The sequence below is a fragment of the Hoplias malabaricus genome, chromosome 4, assembly GCF_029633855.1.
Source record: "Hoplias malabaricus isolate fHopMal1 chromosome 4, fHopMal1.hap1, whole genome shotgun sequence".
NCBI classification, from domain to species: domain Eukaryota; kingdom Metazoa; phylum Chordata; class Actinopteri; order Characiformes; family Erythrinidae; genus Hoplias; species Hoplias malabaricus.
The window spans coordinates 42,845,880-42,865,683 of record NC_089803.1 but is presented as its reverse complement, the minus strand read 5'-3'; the positions used below and the strand labels follow the sequence as shown (position 1 = coordinate 42,865,683).

Sequence of the window (19,804 nt, the reverse complement as noted above, 5' to 3'; positions counted from 1 at the left end):
CTTTTCTGTTTATACTACAAACACATAATCAAACATTTCCATTTCACCTCAAATGTTGCAGCAGTAACATTTTGACAGCTGTACAGTTTAATAGTTAATTATATAGAAGTTGTGAGGTTATTATAATGTAAATCTCATAGGCAAAGCCACGAAAGAAGAAACCCACACTGCATGACAGACAACAAAAGCACCAATGCACTTCTGGCATTGTTGACTGACCAGTGATTCAGAAGTTTACTAGTGGGGCTTTGGTAAAACTTTGTGGGAACTAGCATTCCCCTTGCTTCTCCTCACACTTCAACTTTAAATCCAAGTCACAGAAATGTGCATGGAACAGTTGGGATTAGTGTGTTCACATGCTTGAACTCATGTGGGGAGTTAGCCATCGCTGACTGGGTGTGCCTTGGTCCAGTTTGGCCCACCTGTAGCTATTCCCCTAGCCCACTTCCCTTTATAAATGGCGACAGCTCCCTAACCCATCATTCTCAAGCATGCTCTTCCCCAAGTGAAATGCAAGGAGGGAAGTGTGCTGAGATACTTCAGTTCTGTTACAGAAAACTGGGGTTATGCAAATACCCTTATGTTCTATTTCAACATTCAGTCTCCAACCACAATTAGGAAGACAAAACTGCTGCAAGCCTGAACAATATAATGGTTAACTGAGTCTAAGCCATGATGGTTAGAAGTATAAAATATTTAATATCAAATTGTGCTCACTGTTCACTGATGATGCACTGGTTTAACTTAAGGCAGCATGTTATGATTGTGGTAATGAATTTATATTTAAATGAAAGGTTTTTACACTTTTGAACTCTTAGACCAAATTTTGGTCCTTTGGCCCAGACTGTGATCTGAGGCACCTTTCACACCTGTTAGATTGGTCTGTAGGTCCGGGCCAAACAACGTATCTCTGAAAGCACCCTTAGTGTGCAAAATGGAACCTTAGACACTAATTCTTTTTTATAGGTCTTTTGCCATCACTTGAGTTAGTTAACCACCTTCCTCCTCAGTAATCTGGTGGCAGCCAGTGACAGCATCCATTTGCCTTTTTTGTGAAAGCCAGTGATCTCTTAACACTGGAACAACTCCATGCCATATTTTTTACCATGCTATCAAATGTCACAATCAACAAACTGCATCAGGTGTGTTTGAGACCACATTTGATTTATAAATCTGCTCTTATTCTGTTTAGCAGGTTAAAAGGCTGAGACTGCAGTAGTTATTAAAAATGGCATTTAGTGTTGAAATTTGGAGTACCCACTTTTTAAATTAGGTGTGTTGAGCTATTTAAATTTCATCTTTATTCCACATCATGTATCTAATGATGCCCAGAACATGGATGTCCTGGATTGAAATTACTGCAAAGTTCTGCACACATCTGATAATTGTTGATGAAAATATAATGTGCAAGAAAGATAACCCTGCTGGTTTAAATGGCCATGGATCATTATCTCTGGCACCAGAGAAGACACCACATTTTCAGACTTGTAAACTTAGTACATAATATTAACTACCATTGATTAGACTTTAGAAACATGTCCAATGCATTATTGGGTCCAGTTAAGACTTGGGTTTCAGTTAAGTCCAAGTTAAGGAGGCTCTTATTTTTCACGTTTCTTAAAGGTTTCTTTGCAATAATTCTTTCAGTTAGTTTCATGCAATCTGTTCTAACCAACTGATGTTGAAATAACTGATGTTATTCACTAGTAGTGTAGATATGTGACTGGTCTAATTTTTAAGTCCTTTTTTGTTGTGTTTCAACTTGCTTAGTTTTCAGTGACAGTAATTTATAAGTTTTATCCAGTGAAGTCTGAGGAACCTGCAATTTATTATTATTGTTTTAGAATATTATATAATTGTATTTGTATTATTAATTATATGGTTTTTCTTGTATAATTTCTTTAGTCTTTGCCTTATATATGATGATATATGTTAACTAAATTTCTTAAGCCTGCACCAAGCAATAAATGCTAGTTAATATATTGCATGCTCCAACCCCAAATCCAATGAAGTTGGGACGTTGGGTAAAACGTAAATAAAAACAGAATACGATGATTTGCAAATCCGTTTCAACCTATATTCAACTGAATACACTACAAAGGCAAGATATTTAATGTTCAAACGGATAAACTTTTTTTTCTTGCAAATATCCACTCACTTGAGACCTGCAGCATTTGGGAACTGAGGACACTAATTGTTGAAGTTTTGTAGGTGGAACTCTTTCTCATTCTTGCTTCAGGTACAACTTCAGTTGCTCAATAGTTCGGGGTATCTGTTGTCGTATTTTGCACATTTTCAATGGGAGACAGGTCTGGATTGCAGGCAGCCAGTCTAGTACCCGCACTCTTTTACTATGAAGCCATGCTGTTGTAACACATGCTGAATGTGGCTTGACATTGTCTTGCTGAAAAAAGCAGGAAGGCCTCTGAAAAAGACGTTGCTTGGATGGCAGCATATGTTGCTCCAAAACCTGTATGTACCTTTCAGCATTAATGGTGCCTTCACAGATGTGCAAGTTACCCATGCCATGGGCACTAACACCCCCCATACCATCAGAGAGGCTGGATTTTGAATTTTGAATCTGAACAGTCCTTTTTCTCTTTGGCCCAGAGGACATGACGTCCATGATTTCCAAAAACAATTTGAAACGTGGACTCGTCAGACCATAGGACACTTTTCCACTTTGCGTCAGTCCATCTCAGATGACCTCGGGCCCAGAGAAGCAAGCGACATTTCTGGGTGTTCTTGATATATGGCTTTCGCTTTGTAAGGTATAATTTTAACTTGCACTTGTAAACGGATCAATGAACTGTGTTCACTGACAATGGTTTGTCACCGCAACCCTGAAATAAATAAGTGCTTACAAACAATAAATGAATGAACGAACACTTTTGTTTGTTTTCACACTGTCACGTGCCATTACAAGTGTGTAATTTCAGTGGTAAATATCGTTTTACAAGCGCATTGTTTGGCTCATATTGACTCCAGAGGGACCACTCCACAATTATTACATTTCATTTCAGACGAACAGTGGGATGAGCCACCTCCTGTGTCCACCTCCGTGTTGTGTCAGTTGACCGGACTGAAACTTTCCTGTTGGATGGGTGTTGGTGTGACTGATGTGTAACATGCTAACACGTGTGGGTCCCCTCCTCCTTCAGTGAAGGGACGGTGTCTCTGAGAGAGAACTCAGTCCTATCCTCCACACCCAGCAGACTCTCAGCTCCTCTCAGACTCGGTTAAAGTTTTCACAGTTTTCTCGGAAACAAGAATGGTTTGGACCCTCGCAGTGTCAGCCCTGGCGTGCTTAGTGGTGTTTAGTGAAGCGGTCTCTTTCTCCAGACCTCTCCCCGGCGAGCGGCTCGCGAACACGCGGAGGAGGAGGGACAGCTGGGCGGTCAAGTCCAACTTCGTCGCCTGTAAATCCGCCCTCAGCCCCAAAGAGCACAAGATTCTGAACCGAAACCAATACGAGGTAAACCTTATTTTACACCTCATATAGTTATTCTCACATATTAAATTTACTGAAGGAGAAGACACAGTAAGATGCGTAAACAGACAGACTACTGAGCTTTGACAGGCTCACTATTTGTCAATAATCACCTCACTGTTGCTCTTTTGGTATACTAGCTTACTGATGCTTTTGACATGCTAACAGCCTAACTAATAACCATAAGTATACTCACATTTAAAACTGCCATACACCCTGGATAAGGTCAGACTTAGTAAGATTGTTCTCATTTACTTTTCAAGACAGGGTTTCGCGGTGACGACGGCTTTACTTTTAGTCTCACATGGGTAGGGGATGGAACTGGGGTAAGTTATTCCTGAAATTTAATTCACAAATGTTGTATGCAGCTATATAACGTATAAATATGTACACGCTGTAACACATTCTTTTGAGATGAAGTGTTAAAATAGCCACGTCTCTTTTTCTTTGATGTTTTATTGGATCTGGTATCTACAAGATGTTTATCTCCAAGGTGTTTGGGCATAGAAACCGGTATTCTAACCCCTATTTTGACTTCAGTAATCCCCTCTATCCCCTGCCAGATCATTTTGGTGTTGTCCACAGTCAGTGCTCCATTGGAATCTTTATATGAAGGAGGCACATCTCGACTTTACAGGAGGTTAGTGCACAGACTTAGAAGGGATTTTATTTCACCATCATCATCACTATTATTTTTCCCTCTGGTTTCCCAAAGTAATACCTCTTTAGTAAACATTAAAGGTGATATTGCTTAATTTACTGAGAATTTCATAACCTGATATGACCATTTTCCTTGCAGTGATGACTATGGAAAATCATTTCTTGATATTTCCCATGCCATTAACAATTCCTTCATAAAAAAGGACTTTGGTATATGTGTAAGCCCAGGGAACTCTCATCAGGTAAGTATAAACTGTATGATATTTGCAGTAAAATGGTCAGTAAAATCACCTTTAAATCGATCAGAGCGGAAGGATGGACACAGACACCACCTGTCTCTCAAAAATTAAACATTTGTGAACAGCTAATCTAATTGTGACAGTTTTACTGGTCAGACAGGTATTGAGCAGTTGTTAGGAGTCCTGTTAGTATTAGAAAATTAATAAATAGTACTTAGTACCATTTCAGCTGTACTGGTTCTCTGACTTTTCTACAGCAAATATTAAGGGTCCCTAAAACATTGAAATGAAAAAAATCACTTTAAATGTAAACATAATTAAACATAATCACCGTGTCCCTGAATTGGATTACGGGGAAAAGAAAATAAGTGAATGAATAAATGAATAATTTAAATGCAAGGCATAGCTGTTGAAAAATAGACCTGTTAATAAGTGGACTTTGCATTTCAAGTCATTGACGGTATGTGCATGAATCAGAAAGGTTTTCTAACTAATGGAACACCTTAGTGAAGTGAGTCATGCATCCAATCAGAAATAACATTGACAACTTCAGTCAGTAAACCACAGGTTATGTATGTCACTATTTTAGTGATGCAGTTGGTGGCTGCTTACATAAGCCATTCTATTGTGACAGTCTCTCCACAGCCCCAAACCGCTATTTGGTGTGTGAAGGAAAGGGGGGTGGTATGTGAGAACTCCTGTAACAGTCATTTCAAAAGAGACCCTAGCACGTGTACATGAGAGACTAGAGAATGGCCATGGCAAACAATTGATCTTTGTCTGACTTTGGCCCAGTATAACTGGATTACATGGATATATTTAATGTATCTCATCTTCAACTTGAAGGTTACAATCTGCCAGTCTATTTGGCCTTCTTTTTTAATTATTCTTTTGTGTTGCCTGATGCATACAACTCTCTCACAGATGTGGTGGTATTTTTGTAGGTGATTTTAATTTCAGAACTGCCAATTACCCATAGCCCAGGAGGAGCAATATTCACTTCAGTCGATTCAGGGGTGACATTTAAATCAGTGCAACTGCCGTTCCACCCAGCGCAGTCTATAACCTTCCATGACCAGAACCAAGAATGGCTGCTGGTCATTGGCACAGATGTGAGTTGCCCTTTTGTCTCATCAAGCTTCTGTTAAGAAAAGACAGGCAAACTGACTATATAATAACATACTACTACTAATAATACATCCACATGTTTGCAGAAACTCTTTATAATGAGGGAATTCAGCTACTGCACATGAGAATATGGTCCCCATGTACAATGTCAAGGGTTAACTAGAAGGTTGTAAAGACCTGACGTATGTGTCCTAAAGATATCCCAAGTTTGAAGGTGTTACCACAGCAAAGGGTGAAAATTACATATTAATCCCCTTTATGTCTGCTATATATTGTCAATGGGAGACTTTCATTTGCTATGAAAATATGTTTTTGATTTAGTCTTGTATAGTTTACAGCTGAACAAGTAATTATACAATTAAATCAGAAGAATCGGTCACTTAAACCTTGTAGTGGCTATGGTCTCATTTATCATACTACTGTGTGCCTAACATGTACCTAAAACATGTACATATTTTTGCCATGTAGTCTTGCCTGGGAAAACTAAAGTGGCGGTTACACTGTAAAAAGAAAATAGTTGATCCAACTTAATTGAATTGCTTCAATTGGTAACAAGTAATTCAATTAAGTTTATCCAACTTAATTTTTTAATTTGTTACCTATTGAAGCAATTCAATTAAGTTGGTCAACTATTTTCTTTTTACAGTGTAACACAGCCAACTTTGAAGCAATAAGACATGGCAGAATTTATACTATATTACTGAAAACAGGCCTAAAATTAAAGCAACTCAGTGTGTAGCAACAACCTGCTTAATTCATATTTACTATATCAAGACATGTACATAATTATTTGCTTTATATACCTAACCATTGTTGTTTTATAACCTTTCCCTGAGACTTATAATCCTGGGGTCATTGATTAAGGTTCTGAAGGGCCACCCTCCAGCCAAGTTTAGTGATTTTCTTGTTCACAGCTGGATCAAATTCATTAGTTAATTCCAGTCAGAAACAGCAATGACAGCTTCAGTTTTGTTACAATGTTCTAGAGTGGTCTATGGCTTTCACAAGACTTTGGAAACAGCTGGTCTAAAATCCATGATGGAGTCTACTCTTTCATATTGTAAGTTTAAAACTCTAGATCTACAATCTTTTTAAAACCCTAACAATTATTGTCTTTTATCTTTACAAGATTTGATGTAATTCTGATGATCCTCAGCCTTTAAGCACTTGCCATGATATTTCAGTCCTGTTTATTTTCCAAGGATCATTCCTCAGAACAGCACTGCATTTTTATTTTTCTTCAATTCTTCTCTCTTTTTCTGTCTTGTTTTCTGAAGGGGGCCAGACAACACCCTTTTTTTCAGTTACAGCCCTGAAAACACAGGTGAGGAAAAAGTTTTTCACTTCAATTACTTCACTTTTTCAAAGTAAAAAAAATGATTGATTGTAACCAATATATTACTTGCATTATGTATTTACAGCAGGCAATGTCACTAAATACTGAAACGATGAACAAATGGAACCTTTGCATTTTGAATGTGTGTGAATTATGTTTTTCTGTGTTTTGTCCGGATTTTAAATGCTGTAAAATATGAAGTGGAAGCAGATAAACGGGGAGAACTTTTTCTGAGACGCACACAGGACCTGGGCCAAACATTTAGTACCATTGCACAGAACATCTTCACCTTCGGCTACATCGGACGCTTCTTATTCACCTCTGTCTTGGAGAAAGAGGTTAGAGAAAAATACACTCAGCAGGTTACACAAAATAGTAAACACACAAAACATATATTGTTGTTTTGATAGCAACAATCTAACTTTAGAGCAGAAGGAAAACCAGTGTTCAATAGTATTAATTAATTTAACAGTGTTTAATAGCTTAAGAAAATTGAGCTTTGGCTGGTTTCTTTTGATTTTTTCATCAGGTCAACTTAAAAAATCTTTGAGGCTAGGTGCCTTAAAATTTTAGGTTATCTAAATGAATCCCGCGTTAGATTAGATTGAAGTTTTCCTAATTCACATTTACTTGACATACTGCTTCTCAGTAAGCCAACAATATTGTGGAGACCTTCTTAAATTATTATTCAAGTTATTGACTTTTAAGTTGGAAAGGCTTATGTGTTTATTCAATTTCCAATTTCCAAAACCAATAACTAATTGAATACACAAAGACAACATTTCATTTGAAACTGAGAAACTGTATTGTTTTATGAAAAGATATTAATTTTGAATTTGATGCCAGCAACTGCTGCTGTATGTAATCCATACAGAATGTGGATTGGCGTTGTCTTGCAATAAGCAAGGTCTTCTCAGAAAAGAAATTGGATGGCAGCATGTTGCTCCAAATCCTGTATTCTGCATTCTGCATTTATGGTGCCTTCACAGATGCACAAGTCTCCCATGCCATGTGCACGAATGCACCCTCCATTCCATCACAGCTGCTGGCTTTTGAACTGTGTGGTTACAACAAATGTGTGGTCACTCTCCTCTTCAGCTTGTAGGACATGGCATCCAAGATTTTCAAAAATATTTTTACTCATTTTGATTTTGATTTGTACACTTTTCTACTTCACCTCAGTCCATCTCAAGTGAACTCAGGCACAGAGAAGGTGGCAGCATTCCTGGATCTTGTTTTTGTCTTTGCATTTGTGGATGCAGCGTTGAGTGTCTTTTTTGCTCTGTCCTAAATTGTTTGTAATGTGTTTCTGGCATCAAATTTAAAATGGGCATATATAAACAATTTTCAGTTACATATTGGGTTTAAATTATTTGAACCAAATTACATTATGTTTTAAGTTATGTTTTACACAGCATCCTAAATTATTTTGATTTTTGTGGTATTACTAAATGTTAATTACTAAATTACTAATTGTGCTACTACTGAATACTAGTGAATACCTTGGGTTATGTTTTGGATTTTAATGGCCCACACATACCTGTTTTAAAAATGTGTAATTTAATAGGTATTAAACCCATCAGATATCTGAATTCTATCACCATCACTATCTCTAGAATGGAGAAGTAATGAGGAAATTACGCTTTGATTTTCTTTATATGTTGGCTGTATAATTATTCACAAATAATTCCAATACTGTGTTGTTCGCCTTTAACATACGAGCATTATAAAAAAAACAGTGTTGTGTTGTATTATTCATCTTGTGGCTTTTGTTTGTAGGGTTCTCCTCGGGTGATATATGTATCCTCGGATAATGGAGATCATTTCAGCAAAGCTCTGCTCCCGACTGCCTCCTCTGAGCAGGTAGGAGAGTGTGACTAGACAAAAAAGCAAAAGTCACAGTAACACACAAATGAAAAATACAGTGAATTTTCTGCCCTTGAGCTCAAAGTACAGCTAGTAACTCCACTAATACCTTTATTCACATGATATATCCTCCACCCACAACACATGCAGATAGTTTGTTTACCCATTATTTGGGAGTATGTAGGCTCCGGTTTATGTCAGACATGATCTTGCTGATACAGCAAAATGAAGAGACTTTCTCTCACAAAGGTTGAAGAGGCTGACAAACTCACACACACACACACACAAACACAAACACACACACACACACACACACACACACACACACACACACACAGGCACAGGCACATTTCTACACTCCTACATGCCCACACATACCTGTATCTGATTCTCTCATTATCATGCCCACATGTTCCTACTTTTATTTGCAGTTCTACTCACTTTTGGATGGTGATGAAGACATGATCTTTATACACGTTGACAGCCCCGGAGGTACAAAAGCTTATCTGATATTGCTCTTTATGATCCCCACTCTTATTCTTCCTTTATTTGTGCTATGTTAGAAGCGTAATACAGCATAACATTTCTTGAGTTGTCCGTTTACTCTTACAGTTGCTATGTTTTCAAACCTGCAGCTAAGGGCTGAGATAAATCTTATCTTATTATAATAATTTTATATTATTATAATAGGCAGAAATTAAATTAAAACAGCATCCATTTTCAGATACTCAGTAAAAGAACAACCTTTAAGCATCTTTCAGCCGTTCTGACTAATTTCCTGCAACTACTGTTCTACACATGGATTTGTTTGGAATTTTTCCTTTTTACCTGATGGCCAATCAGAGATGAGCATTATTTTTCACATGGTCAATTTGTCCAGTGTTCCATTTGTTACTAGGTTAAATAATGTAATATGTTAAAGTCCCAGGATTATTATATCCTAAAGTTTATTATACAGCAAAATTAAAAATACTGCAAACAGTCTGTCAATATAAATATATGAAACAATAAGCTGGACCCACCTGCAAGTTTTGCCCCTTTAAGACTTGAAATTTTTAGTCACTTTCACATACATAGACATAGTGCTGATGTTTTAGCACTTCTTTTTTCACACTTCATTTTTTTTCAGTGTTGCTAAATTCTTGTTACACAAGTTCTTCTTAATACTGACAATTCAGCTTGTTTCAACCAGTAGCAAAGAACAATCAACTGGCTCTTCAGGCTCAAGATAAGACTAATGGATTTCTCTTACATCTAACATACAGAAGATGTGGTATTATGGCCTTGTCAGAATAGCTGACACATTGATATGTGCATCAGGGTTCACCCGCATGCACAAATGGAGTGAAGCATGACACTCACATATCAAACCAAGAGAATGCTTCATTACCCAGTCACACAGAGAGAATTTAGCTTGGCATTCTATATTTGTCATTAATTTCTCTTCTAAATCAGTCTTTAAGAGTGTTCCCTTAGTATTGACAATTACTTGTGAAGTAGAATGCAGGTCAAATCTGTGTGAGTATGTGTGATTTGAGTGTGGATAATGCTGGTAACTTATCTCAAAACAGAGATTAACAACTGACTCAGCAGTGTGTGTGTGTGTGTGTGTGTGTGTGTGTGTGTGTGTGTGTGTGTGTGTGTGTGTGTGATCTGTAATGTTGTAGAAAGCTCGTATTTTGGAACAATTTACACCTCAGATGACCGCGGCATCCTGTACTCTAAGTCCTTAGAGCGTCACCTCTTTGGAATGGAAAGGAAGAGTGATTTTACCAATGTGACTTCAATGAGGGGTGTCTATCTTACCAATGTTCTGGAAGAGGGTATTGGCTTCTAACATACACCAACATTTTTAAGTATAGTTAAAATTTAAGTGCTCTACTAGTCAAAGGTTATTACATAATTACGTGTTAAATTAATGAATTATTTAAGACTGATAATCCTTGACAAGGGATATGACAACAGAAATTAGTATTTCCAAATGTTTTGACTAAGAACTGACAAAAGCATAACAAAGCACAACAATTTTTATTCCATCAAATTCAATTTATATATTGTTTACAAACTCAGATGTGGCACTTATTGAAACTTTAGAATTTGAAATATTAAATGTTATATATGCTTGCTACTGTACTGTGTAAAAGTCATTACATTTCTTGTCACATGCCTTTCATAGGAGATATGTATGAGCATATTTAATTTAAGATATTTCACTAGCATAAGGATAGGAAATAAGTTAAAACAGGAGCTTCCAAAGAAGTAGTAATTTAAAAATAAAGGGGAATACCTTAAAACATTCACTGGTGTTTGTTTCCATCCTCACACTGAAAGCTCAATGCTATTTGACAAGTAGCCACTGAGAAGCTATTAAATGTGTCATTTTGTACCATTTTAAGACAGGTGTCTTAATAAAATATCTGTGACCGGCTTTGTCAAAATACTACTAGGATTACACAGCAATGCACATTTCTCCCCCTGTCTAAACAGCTCTGTTTAGATTGACGATTTTCAGAAACTGTCCCTTTAAATAAAAAAAATGAGCCACATCTCAGGTGACTTTTTCATAATATGTCCCCTTTAATGAGAAAAGGAAACAGGCAAAAAAGAATTTGATTCAGATCAAAAATCAGAACCAGAAAGACAAGCAGAGACAAAATCTGGACAAAAACAGAGAACTCGTAAGGACAATACTAAAGCTAGAAGTGCCACACAAAAGACCCACACTCAGAGAGTCTAGACACTAGAGTCTAGAGTCTAGAGATAATGAAGACAGGGCAAATGGAAACACCTTGAAATGAGTAACTAGGTCAAGGGGCGTGGCTAAAATAACACAAGGGCAAGACAGCATGTGGGGAAAGAAACAAGAAACAGCACCGCTGACAGACTAAGCTACATTGAGAGATGGGCTGTCCTAACACTACCACATTTTGTTTGCTGCAGATGACCGAATTTCTACAGTCATCACATTTAACAAGGGTGGAGAATGGGGACCACTAAAAAAGCCAGAAAATGTTGAATGTGGAAAAAGCGTTGAAAAGGTATGTTCACACATTTCGGTATTATCAGACATAGCAGTTAATACTGTGACTACAGAGGTGGTGATATATTTCTTTCTTTACGTGTTTCAGTGTAACTTGCACATTCACGGGGAGCACAGTCTTTACAGCGGGATTTCTCCCATGCTGCCTCTGTCAGACTCTTCTGCTATAGGCCTGATCATTGCCCATGGTAACTGTCTCACTAAAACCTAACACCTTATATTCTGAGGGCATGAACTAACCCAGAAATCAGTAATTTATTCTCATGACTTCATAACTTACAGTGCTATTTGCCTCCTTCCCTGTTTTTGCATATTTGTCACAAACAAACAAAATTTCAGATCATCAAACTAAATTTAAAGACAACAAGAGAAAATATAAATTACAGTTTTAATTATTTACCCTCCTAAACCTGATAACTGGATATCCAGTCTTTGCAGTTAAAACTGCAATCAGATGCTAACTATAACTTGCAATGTGTCTTCTACGCCACTGTAGAGGAATTTTGGTTCACGTTTCTTTGTAGAATTGCTTTAATTCGGGCACATTGGAGGATTTTCAAGCATTAATTGCTCACCAACATTTCAATGGGATTCAACCACTTTATTTCTTTTGGGCCATTCAAATTTGGACTTTCTTGTGTGCTTCGGATTATTTTCCTGCTGTGTATGGGCAGGCATTCTCCTTCAGGCATTTCTGATTATGAGCAGGATGCATGGTTCCCTCAGTTATAAGTCATCCAGGTCCTGCTGAAGCAAAGCAACCCAAGACCATCCACACTACCACCACCATTTTTTGTCTGCTAGTGTGATGTTCTTACTATGCAATAGGGTGTTAGCCTTATGCCAGATTTAGTCTTTCACCCTGCCATCATTTCTATCTTGTCTCAGAATATTATCCCTAAAACCTTGTAGGTTATTTAGCTGTTTGTTTTGGCAAATGCAAAACAAGCTTTGATAGATTTTTTATTGTTTTGGTTAGCAATGATTTGTGCCTTGCAGTTCTCTCATTGATGAAGTACTTGAAGTACTTTAGATGTTCTAGGTTTTTTGGACTACCTGGAAAGCAAAAAAAAATTGGGAAGAGGCAAATTATTTTTCGGCACACTGTACGTACACTTTATTCCCAAAAGTATCTAGACACCCCTTCTATTTAACCTAAAACTTAAGCAACTATTGTGGCTGAATCAAAACCCCAGCAATGTTTCAGCATTTATTGTAGAGTCTTCTTAGAAAGGTAGTAGCTGTAACAGCCTCAGATTAGGCAAAGATATTGTATTTATTTATTTTTTTTAAATGTAGACATAGATTTTCCATCCTGCATTTGTCACATATGTCAATTACCTGTGTTCTTTATTCTTGCAGGTAGTGTTGGGGACTCCATTTCAGCATCTAAGCCAGATGTGTATGTGTCTTCAGACGGAGGATACAACTGGATTGGCACACTTAGAGGACCCCACTATTACAGCATTCTGGATTCAGGCAGCCTGATAGTGGCTGCAGAGGCTCACAAAGACCGGACAGTTAACTCTATAAAGTAAGGTTTGCTGTGCCTACACATGGGTGATGGGGATTTCTCACAATCTGTCATAGATCTTAAACTAAGCTTTTATGGATGCCTAATGAAATATGATGCATCTCTGCTCTTGAATACATTTGTGATAGCTATATATTAATGCACCAGAATATCACGTATGTTATGTGAAGTCATAATATTGCTTTCCTGAATTCATACATTATTAAAGGCATTTATTCTTATCTATACAATGTTCAGAATATGTAAAGGCATTAGGCTTTTTTAGAACCTTTGTCTGAAGTGTGACCTGGTTTGAGAATGATGTTTAATAGCATAATCTTGAAAAAAAATATTTGTACAACTACATTTAATGAGGCATAATCACGTTATGGATTTCTGACCATACATGACATAATCATCTAATGATATCTGTGTCCCAATTTATTTCTATTTTTTTCCAGGATCTCCACAGACGAGGGTCAGTGTTGGAAGATTTATAATTTCACTGATCAGCCGTTCTTTATTGCTGGCCTGGCATCCGAACCTGGCAGTAAGACCATGAACATCAGTGTGTTTGGCTACAGACCAGACGGCGATGATCAGCCTATGTGGGTTGCAGTTACAATTGACTTTGAGCACCTGCTAACCAGAGAGTGTAAGAGTGTTTGTTTGTTTAATTTTAATTATTTTTGTTTAGTGTTAATGACAATGAGCAATGACAGTGGGCAAAACACAGTTGTCCTCATATTTTTCAATGAGACAATCTAGCTTTACCTCACTTCATCTTTGTCAAAAGGCTAATTGAAGAGGGCCCATCCAGTACATTCAGAACCTGTGCCATAGTGTTATTTTAATAAAAACGGATCTCTAGAAAGCCATCTCCAGGGTGTGTTCCCACCTTGCACCCAGTGATCCTGGGTAGGCTCTGGACCAGTGGCGGATGCTGGTCTTTCAAGGAGGGGAAGCTCAATTTTGGCCTACATCATAAAATGTGTCGGTTTATTTATACGTAAATTCTACCTTCCGTTCCTTTTCAAGAAAATGATCTGTGACCCTGTCGTAACAACAAGGCGTCTTTTCCAAGGACTTGACTAGTGTCCTCTCAATGGCCAGCAGAGCTAGGCTGCTTAAACGGCCTTGGCCCATGTGAAGTGAGTCCGCCTGTGAGTGCTTTGTGACGGGTGGCTCAGCAGCACCCGCTGGACAGAAACTGCGATAGAAGTCAGAAAGAGTGATAGAAGTCAGTCTCCAAACACAAGCAGCTACAAAAAACCCCACAAGAAATAGAAGCTCGATTTGTTGCTAGTCATTTTTAACAAAGAAAATGCCGCTAAGAGGTTTCGGAAAGTGTCCGGTTCAACTCAGAACAGAATGAAAATGTAATGCTCCCACGGATCTTTACACCAAAGGATCACTGATTCACTCATTTCGCTGTCAATCAAAAAGGGATTCAGCCTCAGACAGATCATCCAATCATCATGCAGAAGCTCAGCGTCCGGGCCAGCCGAGGACAGCCCACTGCCCCATAGACCTCCAGAGACGCTGAGCGTCCGATGGGCGGGACAAAGCCCAGCATTTATCCAATGACACGTCTCGTTTTGCTGCACTTCGCTGCTTCGCTATTGAACTCTGTGGGCGCTCAGCGTCCTCGCTGTTTAAAGCACCGAAGCTGCGGGAATGATTGAGAGGAACGCCGCGTCTTTACCAGTGATAAGAAGCAGATTCTGAATAAAAGTTGAGCACGTTGTAGTGCACATTTATTCAATGACATTTACACACAACAGTATATATTTGATCACTTATTTTTTGACATTTTAGGGGAAGCTGAGCTTCCCTTGCAGTCTTAGAGCAATCACTACTGCTCTGGACCCACTGCGACCCTGAACTGGAAAAGCGATTGCAGACAATGAATGAAAATCTCTAGAAATACCCAAAACCATTGCTATGATAATGGTATACAGTTATGTTAACTAGAATTACTCAGATGAAATGAATAATTACCCATAGTCTTTAAGAAAATTATAAGTCAAATTATAAATTATAAGATCTGTGAGAGCAGCAAGCCATCACTCTCTTATCTGGGCAGTATTTACTCATACAACATCATGATGCTACTGTAAAGCAATGTGACCAGAACACAAGCACCAACAGTCAAAAATGTGTGTTGAGCAATGCACATATACTGTATATGGGTCATTAGTAAAATAAACTCGGGTTGCACATCACCCATTGCAGCAGACTGTACTGACTAACTGGCTCGCACTTTTCCTGATGATACACACGAAAGTACCCAAATGGAGGAAATTAAGAAAACCTGTGTTAGCCTTCAACAGTTTTAAGCTTGTGTTTATCTACCTACCTTTCACAATATGGTTCCATGTACTCTACCCCATCAAGTATGAGAATTTGTGAGCACACTTCAATAACATCCAAAGGGTGGAGGGAATACAGCTCCACTCTATAGGATGCATGAAAATTTACTCCTCTCTATAAGATGCATGAACTTTTGACAGTTGATCTGTTTGCTTTGGGGCTTTTTTTTGTTCCTTAGTTTTTGGCTTTCATTTTGGATTACCTTTAATTGATTTTGATTGGGTTTGATTGGCATATTATTGGTCCATAAAATATTGCTCTTGACTCTGTTTGGCTGGGATCCTTAACATTGAAGAACAGGGTGACGGGGTAAACAATGTATGCAGAGCAAGGCAACGGACAGACTATAGTCAACTATAAATTTCAGTTCTGTAGTATGTTACACTGAAAAGTGGGCAGTGAGTGTACAAACAAGGATGTGGATCTAATGTTACAGCTGTCCTGTGTATAAATGTAATCACAGCCTAAGAGTATATCTATTTGCTTCTGGTTTTATGGTCTTATGATGTTGCACTCTTTCTATATGCCGCAGGTGGGGAAGATGACTATGTAGAGTGGCTGGCCCATTCTGATGATGAAAGACTCTCAGAGACTAAAGGATGTGTCCTAGGCTACAAGGAAACATTTAGGAGGCTGAAGAAATCGTCTGTTTGCAAAAATGGACGGAGCTATGTGGTCAACAAGCAGCAGAGTCCATGTCTCTGTACCAGGGAAGATTACATGTGGTAGGGAGATAATACATTCTAGATGCAAGTTTAATTCAGGAATAATGTCAGAGAAAAGTGTAAATTCTGTCAATAACAAGTCCATCAATACTTTTGACAGTGATTATGGTTACTATCACCATGAAAACAGTTCTGAATGTGTGGAAGAGTCTGACTTCACAGACAAGAAACTGAAGGTCTGTTTAAACGAAGAAATAGAGGAGCTTCATACAACAGGGTATGGACTGTACCATCGGGTTTTATTTCACCCACAGATGTGGTTCTGAAAATATAGAAGATTGTAATAAATGGACAATAGGAACTTTAACATTAGTACATAGTGCAACATTTAAGTTACTTCTTTTTTTTCACTATGACATTAACATTGTAATAATTAATGTACATAGTGAATTGTTGCATCTCCACCATTATTTTTTTGTGCATTACATACAGGTATCGTAAGATACCCAGTGATAAGTGTGAAGGTGGTTTCCGTCCCCCACGTCGAATGGATGCATCCAAGGAGTACTGTGGGAACTCCAGTGATATTCCCTCTTCAAGACATCATATTAAGAAACTGGTGTGTAATATTATATAGTGCATGGCTAGTGTTAGGACTTTAGTTTGTCTGTATTTTTTGGCACTGTAATGTCGCTAACAAGTTATTGAATCTTATATCCCAGCATTTAGCATCACAATTTGTTTCAGAACTATGTTGATAATGTGGATTTACCTGAAAGAGTTGCTGGCAGTCTCTATATAACTATGACACAACCCTAGAAAACCATGAATGAATTGGGATGCTCTGTAATGCATGTGAGCCTAAGGTCACCAGGCTCAGTTCTGTTTGTTGGTTCAAAGGCTATAAAGGTTACTGTGGCCATTTATGATCCACCAGTAATTTCCAATCTCGTACTTCACCCCATGTACCAATATTTATAGCTTATGCATGCTCTGGAATACATTCCCCCTCACACACAAACCCAATCACTTTATTACAACTACCACTCATCAATGCATTTACCTCTAAGCGTTTGCTGTCCAACAAACATGTTAAAACCCTTAGCACCTGATTATGTCTCCATGTATACCTCCCCCGTGACAAACGAACCTTACAAGCTGATATGAATATGCTTCAGCATAAGGTCTCCACCTACCCACTTTCCAAGATTTTGTGGGGTAGGAAGGATGTCATAAGTTGCTCCAAGCAAAAACTTAATATGACTTGCCTCCATTGCCCACAGTTCTTTCCAAGTGATATTCCGCTTCTCTAAATTCTCCCAGCGAAGCCACTGGCCTTGTTTTGCCTGTGATGCTGCTGTTGCGCACCGTGCCTCCTTTTCCTGATCGCGAATAAATCTGGTCATCATTTGCTATCTCTCTGGTGATGTTGCCTTACTAAAAGATTTCCATGGATCACTTGACCCAGGGCATGGTCTTCTGCATTGCACTTGGCCAATCACATCCCGTAGCTCTAATGAGCTCCTGGCTACTTGCACTGCCAATCGTGGGTTCTACTTCCTTCCTGCTGTTGTAACTGCCGCTGCTGCTTTAACCACTGCATCCTTCGATCCTGACAAAATCATCTCATGACGGACCTTTGCACATTTAAATATCTCAACTAAAGTTGTGAGTCGTAGCTCCTGTACCCCTCTCCCATACCATGACATGCTACTTAAAAACTGTGGCATCCCTAGCCACTTCCTTACACCACAATTTCAACTTCCCTAGCAGACATGATCTATCTATGCTATGAATATTAGTAGTGGGGGAAAAAATTGTGAAAAAGATTACAGAAATATTTTAGGACAGGTGTTTACATACGTATACACAAAAAGACCTAAGCAAACAATTGAAATGATTTGCTAACTGTAAACTGATTTACAGGATGAGGTGTGGTTGCGGATTGTAATAAGTGTCAGTGTGGGGACTGTCGTTCTGTCCATCATTACTGCAATTGCCATAACAGTCCGGAGAACAAACCATAGGCAAAGGTACAGTTATATAATCCATTGTTGATTTTGGACACCCCAGCAGGCGTACTTATCACACTGTCCTCACTCTGCCTTCTGCAGGTCGACAGCATATCGTTTCTCTGCTCTCCAGCGGCATGAGGAGGAGCCCTGCATCGGTCCTGAAAGTGGACCCAGCAGTAACCAAGACAGCTTCCAAGAGGATTCAGATGATGTGAGTATGGCAGCATTCATTTAAGCCAATTTAATGGTTAATTTTAATACACAGAGCAAATAGATTTAAACTTTAAAACGTAATTATAATAAAAAACTATTTGAGAATAAAAAATGCACATATTTTACTAATTCTTAATCATTTGTAATTCTCTCTTTTTACTAATTTGGTGTTTACAGAGGCTCAAAATGATGCATTTCCAGTATTTTTTACAGTGACACTAATTTTATATATTTGCTGTCTTTAGGATCTCATTGACTGAGCCACTTCTGAATTTTCAAGCTGGTCTGAGCATGTGAGATTTTTGCACTTTGCTTCCAAACAGCTTTGATCTGTCAGATAATGAGTGATGCACTGTTCTCTGGAAGAACTGCTGCAGCAATAAGCCAAATAATTTATTTAAAATTTCACTGTTTAGTTTTTAGTTCAGTAAATTATTTCAGGCAAAACCCAACATATTATCTTCAGTACATTCCTTTTCACATGCATCTCACTTCTGTACTTTACACTGTATTTGAAGCAGCTGCTAGAAATGTTTTCCTGAACATATGCTTGAAAAAATGTGGAAAAGACCAAGGTTTTGATGTGTCTGTCACACATTTAAAATAAATGTACATTATATATGTAGACTGTGTATTTATTTTAATTTCTAAACGTGAAATTATTGCATATTTTGTCTTGAAAAATGAACACAACAAATATCACAACTTCAAACATAATTCATCAGCCTTCTTGCGTAAGGGTTGTCTCAAACTTTGGGTGATTGTGACTAAAAAAAGTGATTTATCAGAGCACAGGGCCTCACTTTATCATTCTTCATCAAACGTTTCCTTCTGATACTTCTTCAGTGCATTTAATGTACACAATGTTTGTGAAATCCCTGTGAAATGGTCAAATACACCACTATTCCTGTTCCTGACAAATACACCTGCACACATTTTGGCAGTGATAGACGTTTTGCTTTGCATACCTGATCAGTTTCCCAGATTTTGTACAACTCAGTTTTCTTTAAATCCAGTTTATTTATAACATTTCAAATAGTGAAACAATACAACAAACCAAAACTATAAACCTCACACAACATTATTTTTTTACATTGATTCCATTGAAAGGTAATAAAAAAGGTTTTTTTCATTCTACAGTAACATTTTTGGAGATACATGTTTTTCATTGGACAGCAACAATATGTTACTCATTATGAAAAATGGATGACCTCCAGGGCAATGATTTAGAGGTCAAACCACAGCGAAAAATGAGTGTATACCAAA

At 37.9% G+C, this 19,804-nt stretch overlaps 1 protein-coding gene across 1 annotated transcript; it reads left to right on the top strand.

Moving 5' to 3' along the window:
• Positions 1-3,215: 3,215 nt before the first annotated feature.
• On the top strand, positions 3,216-19,108 carry si:dkey-159a18.1 (sortilin). Its single transcript, XM_066668467.1, has 21 exons — positions 3,216-3,475; positions 3,754-3,816; positions 4,054-4,130; positions 4,290-4,392; positions 5,334-5,501; positions 6,504-6,577; positions 6,795-6,841; positions 7,055-7,191; positions 8,633-8,716; positions 9,151-9,211; positions 10,387-10,542; positions 11,660-11,757; positions 11,848-11,947; positions 13,122-13,293; positions 13,734-13,927; positions 16,178-16,370; positions 16,471-16,587; positions 16,803-16,929; positions 18,237-18,343; positions 18,425-18,536; positions 18,784-19,108. Exons 1-21 carry the CDS (start codon positions 3,272-3,274, stop codon positions 18,796-18,798), a joined length of 2,409 nt encoding a protein of 802 aa, XP_066524564.1. The 5' UTR covers positions 3,216-3,271; the 3' UTR covers positions 18,799-19,108.
• Positions 19,109-19,804: the final 696 nt, after the last annotated feature.

What these genes read in the sequence shown, in the direction of transcription:
- si:dkey-159a18.1 (XM_066668467.1), top strand. Translation starts at nt 3,272, where the DNA reads ATGGTTTGGACCCTCGCAGTGTCAGCCCTGGCGTGCTTAGTGGTGTTT. An exon ending in GGGTAGGGGATGGAACTGGG is followed by an intron (nt 3,817 to 4,053) that starts GTAAGTTATTCC and finishes ATCCCCTGCCAG; the next exon opens with ATCATTTTGGTGTTGTCCAC. An exon ending in GACATCATATTAAGAAACTG is followed by an intron (nt 16,930 to 18,236) that starts GTGTGTAATATT and finishes ACTGATTTACAG; the next exon opens with GATGAGGTGTGGTTGCGGAT.